The 6,082-nt window shown below is 34.5% G+C and overlaps 3 protein-coding genes across 4 annotated transcripts in view; 2 read left to right on the top strand and 1 right to left on the bottom strand.

Annotated features, from left to right (window-relative positions):
- The window catches only part of LOC118268493 (uncharacterized), a 129,438-nt gene that overhangs the window by 4,032 nt on the left and 119,324 nt on the right, over positions 1-6,082 (top strand). The window contains exon 1 of one of the 2 annotated variants that reach the window (XM_035583015.2): positions 4,880-5,285. The exons of the other annotated variant lie outside the window; for it this stretch is intronic. Coding sequence (XP_035438908.1) covers positions 5,180-5,285 — 106 coding nt within the window. The 5' untranslated portion in view covers positions 4,880-5,179. Of the gene's footprint in view, positions 1-4,879; positions 5,286-6,082 lie in introns of those variants that run through there. 2 annotated transcript variants of the gene reach the window in all.
- Positions 575-1,486, bottom strand: LOC126912753 (ribonuclease P protein subunit p30-like). Its single transcript, XM_050706544.1, has one exon. It carries the CDS (start codon positions 1,363-1,365, stop codon positions 583-585), a length of 783 nt encoding a protein of 260 aa, XP_050562501.1. The 5' UTR covers positions 1,366-1,486; the 3' UTR covers positions 575-582.
- On the top strand, positions 2,079-4,736 carry LOC126912752 (putative malate dehydrogenase 1B). Its single transcript, XM_050706542.1, has 5 exons — positions 2,079-2,216; positions 2,674-3,236; positions 3,359-3,827; positions 4,210-4,330; positions 4,503-4,736. Exons 1-5 carry the CDS (start codon positions 2,079-2,081, stop codon positions 4,733-4,735), a joined length of 1,524 nt encoding a protein of 507 aa, XP_050562499.1. The 3' UTR covers position 4,736.

Here is a 6,082-nt window from a genome sequence, read left to right as displayed (position 1 = left end):
AATAAGTTAAAAGTTCTTCATAAAAAATCTATTTGCAATCAAACACAAAATGATAAATTTTTACTTTTTTATAAGAATAAAACTCTAAGCTCAATTTACACCGCCGCAGAATGGAATGGAAGCGTCAGTTTCGCCTAATGTCGTGAGAAGGTGCATGAATTCCCTCAAACTGTTAATGTAAACAGTTGGCACCTAAATGATGTGACTTATCCCACCAACTCCGTTTGTTCCACTGAATTCTACACGAACACGAGAATGTCTCCCTGTTGCCCAGAACACATGCAACTTTTTTTAGTTCCTTTTATTTTAATTTGTATGTTAATTATGGTTGTATACTAATTTTGTTGGAAAAGCTTGCTTCCATTTCATTTTGCATCCGTGTAAATTGACCATAAGTTGTAAACTTGATGCCTGTGACTCAAATGGAAAATAATTATCTGTAAATGTATATTTTGATGTATTATATATTTTAATGAGATGCGTCTCCACTACAATATCTGTGATGAGTTAATATAGTTATTCTGTATTTATTGGAATTATTGTAAATATTGTGATTATAAAAAAATAAATAATGTGAACAGTTTAATCTTCAGACATTTTACTGTCATCATTTATTGAATCAACAAGTATATAATGTTTACCATTTTTCCTGGCCTCCGCTTTCAGGATAAGTCGTCTTGCATTGTTCCTCACAACTTCGAGGCTCTCATTACTGTTGAGGCCCAGTAGAAATCCCAAATTGATGACATCATGTACATCTCTAACTTGCATGTAATTCTCAGCTCCACTGGTCACTACTATGTTCCTTGATTTTCCAACTGCATGGTATATGTGTGCAGTACTGATGATGTTCTTTCTGCATGTTGAGTCTCTTATAGCTGGTGAGTACATTATTTCGAAGAATATTCCCCTATCCACTGCTTGTGTGTACAGTTTCCGGCTTATTTTGAAAGGAATTCTACATACCGGTTCAAAAGTTATTATATCTATATCCATAGAGGCACAAGCATACTGGAAAGCTTGTAAAGTCTTAGGTAACACAGCAATTATATCATACTGTTTAAGATTTTCAGATTGATTAAGTTTGTGCGATATACTAGAGTCAGAGAATTCAATAGTTACCCTCTGTAAAATATTCAGTTTTGAATTAGGATCTTTAACAATATCTGCTGGCGGCGGTACGTAGTCCTTCTTATCCCTGGTTTCTCCTTTCTTCTTCTTCTTTTTAGGCTCATCCGAAGGTTCTTCAACATGTGTATTGATAGCAATGGTATTGAAACCAAGTTTTTCTAAAAGATGTAATTTATCAGGTTCAAAATTTTTGCTGACAAACAAATCACAAAATCCCCAGTTGCGATTAGCCATGTTATTCAAATAGAACCCTATGTATACAATTTAGTTTCGACGGTTTCGGCACTTCTAGAGAAAATAACGTGCTATTTGTTGTGAAAAGAACATTTGTCAACAACGTCTGTCAAATCAGGTTGACAAGCTGTGTTGCCAGTTATGTAATTAATTTTAAGCATCTCAGATCAAATCAAAATAATAACTAAAATTCTATTTAAAGAAGTTGATTAAAAATAATATAACACACCATAACATTATATATTATGCAGTATGACTTAATTCATTTGAAGATTATAGTGCCAAAACAAACTTACCGAGTTTTTTACATGGGTCACATTGAAATAGGGTAGTGACAGTGATAAAGTGACATGTTAGACAAAGAACGTCATGGACGAAATTATGACAGTATTGTTCACGTTTAGAAAGGTTCGAAGCTTTTTCATTCAAATCGAGAATCGATTTAGGATTCGATGGCTTAAATATTTTTATTTTTATTTGTTTGTTGAGGTGAGGTAGTACGTAAACTACTACTAAACAAACCTTTATTTATGTTACTTAAAGTACATGAATATTAATTACTACTGGTTGAAAACACTGTTCTGTGTGTTTCTATTGACATATATTATCAATCTCAAACTTGTCAGTATGTTTTGAATATTCGTAATATTGCGAGTGTTTATAATAATATTATATATTGATTATATAAAAAGGTTGATCTTAACGAAATAAAAATGGGATTCCGCATTATAATTGCTGGAGAGACTCAATGTTCTGCTTACGCAGAGACGTGTCTTCTAGCCGATTATCTTTCACAAAATCTTCCAAATTTTTGTTTCCACTGTATAGAAAAATCTGTCATGGAATGGAAAGTTAGTAAAATTATAATTATTTGCACACAAGTTTAAGACACTTGACTTGAGGTAAGGGGGTATACGAATAGGCGGATACCTGGTGGTAAGCAATCGGCGCCACCCATGGACACCAGAAACACCAGAAGAGTTACAAGTGCGTTCCCATATGCGTGTGTACAGTACTCTCAACGGATCTTGGCAGGTCTGAACTACGTGCAGAAGGCTGCGCAATAAGAACCAAATGGTGGCATGAGGCGGGGTGCGGGGGGCGGCGATCTAGGCTAGAGATTGACCATTTCTAAATACAATTGACGCTTTACACTTATTGTGCAGCCTTCTGTATTCTTTGTAGTTGTTTAACGCCGGTTTTCTCTGAGGCCGTGGTATTACTGTAGTCGAAGCAGACCCATTCGAGCCGAAGAATGGCTCCCTCACATATAGTGACACAATATTAATTTGTGATTATTCTTTTTAGTCTTGGTTATGTAAAGTAAACATGAAAAATAAATGGCATCATAAGGAGTCACCTATTGTTTGGAAAGAATTATTGATGAAGGGAAGTAAAGCACAATATATTGGAGGGGCCTCAGAATTTTTAGATTATTGTTATTCATATTATAATTTTGACGCATTATTTTCATCGGAAAAGTATGCTGGTTTACTTAGCAATATTCTACAATTTAAGAAAAAACTTCATCTAGAAAATATTTTACACCAATTGGATGTAGTCAAAAGGCCAACATTAGATGCTCCTCCTCAAAAGAAGTTTGTAATAACTATTTCTGGGGCCGGCCACTTATTAGCTATGCATTTGATATCGAGCTTAGTTGATCATAAAATAATGGAGAGTGATAAAACTATTCACAAAATCTATTTGTATGATGAACGTTGTACCCCATCGTTTATGAATTATATTGAAAAAGAATGTTCTTACGTCCAAACTGATAACCCAGGAAAAGACATAAAATGTGTCAGTAAAATTGGGGTTGCACTCACTAGTACTGATGTACTTATTATTCTGGACCATGTACCGTTTGAGTAAGTATCTATTACGTATCTTACGTCATTGTATATGGAAAACGAGGATGTCAAATCGTTCATGTCCATATTTGCTGACCCCTTCACCGTTTATCTTTTGGACTGTTTATCTTCTTTTTCAGTGAAAGTAAACCAATGGGAACTTGGCTACAAGGAAACAGAAAAAAAATGAAAGAATTGGCTCTTATGATCAATGCTTCAGGATCCCGTAAAATGTATATAATTTTCCCCAATTTGGGACCCGCTTGCTATAATGCTACAATTCTGAGGAATTACGTTAATATTAACAAAAACAACATAGTGGTTGCGACTTCTGATGTTGGAATGGAAATTTTGCCGGTAGTAGCAAAAGTCGCTCAAGTGCCTATGAGAAATATCTTTTGCCCTCCGGTGTGGGGATTCGTCGGAATAAACAAATTAGTTGATATACAAACAACAATACATATGTACAACACCTTCAATCCATACAAAAGATACACAAGAGTGAGACAATCATCTCTGAATATAGGATCTATCACTCCCGAAAGGCGTCCTCTAGATTACCTAATGCACTTTAATGAAACTCTATGGATGGAAGTAGCCGAGATGAAAGTAAGTGCTTTATTAACAACAATAATATGTATGTCATTATCCATTCTAGAAAAAAATATTCACTGTCTGACCAAACGGTTGACGGTATTGTTTTCCCACACACATGTAAGCTTGCTTAAACATTTATTTTTGGTAATCACTTAATAGTAGGTGATCCCACGATATTTTAAAGACAAACTAATTGCTAGACTTATTCAAGACATCAGATTCCTCTGGTAAAATTAACTAATTCTTCTTTGCAAATCATAAACTTCGTCCACCCTGGGTCCTGTCCGCCCTTTTTTCTTTCTCCCTTGTTACATTATCTCAACTGCCCTAAAATTCAGTTTACTTTCATACAATTCATCACACAATTCTAATTATATAATTTTTACTTCATCAGAAAAAGTTTGGACATGGACAAGCAAGATTAAGCAAAGCCATTGCCGTCATCAGTTTGGTAAATTTATGGCTTTTAAACCCGAGCCCCGACCATATAGTATGCCTAGGCATTTGTTGTGATGGTAAATATTGTTGAGATAAATATTTACAACCTGTTTTCCATAATTCACACTGCGCTTACATTTAATATTATTCTTATTTTAATCATAATTTAAACCACTTCCACTTCACATGTCTTAGCTAATATTATTAATGACGAAATATGTCATAATGTAATGTTATATTTTTATTTAGGATCATTTGGATTAAATTTTGATGGGATATTTTCTCAACCTGCAAGATTTGTCGATGGGCGATGGGAACCAGCTACAGACTTTCTTATGCCAAAGGATCGCCAAATGAAGTTACCATATTTAATTGATATAGCCAAATTGACAATGACGATGGCTCCCGAAGATCTACCAGAAATTCATCAATATGTTCCTTGCTCGTGTAAACAGAAAACTTACACAATTAAAGAGAAGTAGTATTATGCTTGCTGTAGATCCAAATAATAATTTATTTTCTATTCGATTAATCTTGAATCGATTACTCGATTGTTAAATGTCACTAGTTTCTGAACGTCACATTCGAATTAGTCAACACAACAAGGTGAAGGTAGTCAAGTTTCGTTTCGAGCTAGTGGTTGACGAGACGTTGTTGAAGCAGATTGTTTCGTAATTCGCAGTCAGAGGAATGTTATGACGTGCAGTAACTGTCTTTGTTTGAATAACATTCGTTTTAAACTTTACTCGAAAATCATAGAATAATGTGATAGATAGAGCTCGATAATATGCTAGCAATCGCTTTTATTGCGACACGAGTTTTTCCAAAGTATGATCGTTTCAATAGAAGTTATTAGTATAGTTAGGCTTTGGTATTGGTTAAGTTGTGTGAATATTGTGCCAATAATGAGATAGTGGAGTGCTGTGATGTGGTTGTGGGACATGTGGGGGGTGCTGTGGGCCGTGGAAGCGGTGGCGCAACTGGCTGGTGTGCTGGCGACGCCACTGGATCCCGCGCCAACGATCCCACAAGGTGAGCTGAGGAGAACCTGGCCGCCTACGCTTCCATCCTACCTAACTCGCTCTGTCGCTTGCATGCACAGCTTTATTTATGTTTTATGTCACATGGACTTGGTGGTGTTTTGTTTACTTTCCTTTGAATTTACATTAAAGTATGTTACATCAAGTTATGTTTTTTCTTATTTCGTAGTTGTCAATAGCAGAAATTAAAGTTTATCAAATACTAATAATCTAGGTAATGTAATGTTAAGTGTATAAAAAAAGTAGTAAGTAAATAGTTTTAAATGACTTTCCTGCAGAGTGCATAATAAAAAGCTTGTCAATGCATATCATTTGTAAAAATTCTTCATGTTAAAACAAGTTTAGAAACTTGTATTTATGAATGTAGGATCCTATTCTGCATTCATGAATACACCTCTTTGAATATGGAATCAAGACAGATAAGAAATCTTTTTTAAAAGGCTGAATGATAACTACCCAATGTCTATTTAATTGCAGTTGTTTTTTTTTCTAATCAGATCTTATACAGTATCATAGAGTAAAATATTGTTGTCAGTTGCCAGTATGCATTACAAAAGTAAGAATGCTGAACAAATAAAAATCATGTCTATTGAAGTCTGTACATTTTCTATTTCAATGCACTAGATTCACATTCTATGTTCTACAATTTGGCATAGTCAGAATGATATCTAAAAAGCTCTACTGATGTGACTAAAGTCGCTGCAGTTTGTTTCGTAACTACTGGCAGCACTCAAGACATATTTTTTTCATTTTCTTAAGATTTTTATTTCTATTTATAATTTTCAAATA

Source organism: Spodoptera frugiperda, chromosome 29 (genome assembly GCF_023101765.2).
Source record: "Spodoptera frugiperda isolate SF20-4 chromosome 29, AGI-APGP_CSIRO_Sfru_2.0, whole genome shotgun sequence".
NCBI lineage: Eukaryota > Metazoa > Arthropoda > Insecta > Lepidoptera > Noctuidae > Spodoptera > Spodoptera frugiperda.
The sequence above is the reverse complement of the archived record's forward strand: the minus strand, read 5'-3'. Positions and strand labels throughout refer to the sequence as shown.

Coding starts and splice junctions, on each gene's coding strand:
- LOC126912753 (XM_050706544.1), bottom strand. CDS start 1,365: ATGGCTAATCGCAACTGGGGATTTTGTGATTTGTTTGTCAGCAAAAAT.
- LOC126912752 (XM_050706542.1), top strand. CDS start 2,079: ATGGGATTCCGCATTATAATTGCTGGAGAGACTCAATGTTCTGCTTAC. Junction 3,828..4,209: donor TGGAAGTAGCCGAGATGAAA/GTAAGTGCTTTA, acceptor TTACTTCATCAG/AAAAAGTTTGGACATGGACA. Junction 4,331..4,502: donor CCTAGGCATTTGTTGTGATG/GTAAATATTGTT, acceptor ATTTTTATTTAG/GATCATTTGGATTAAATTTT.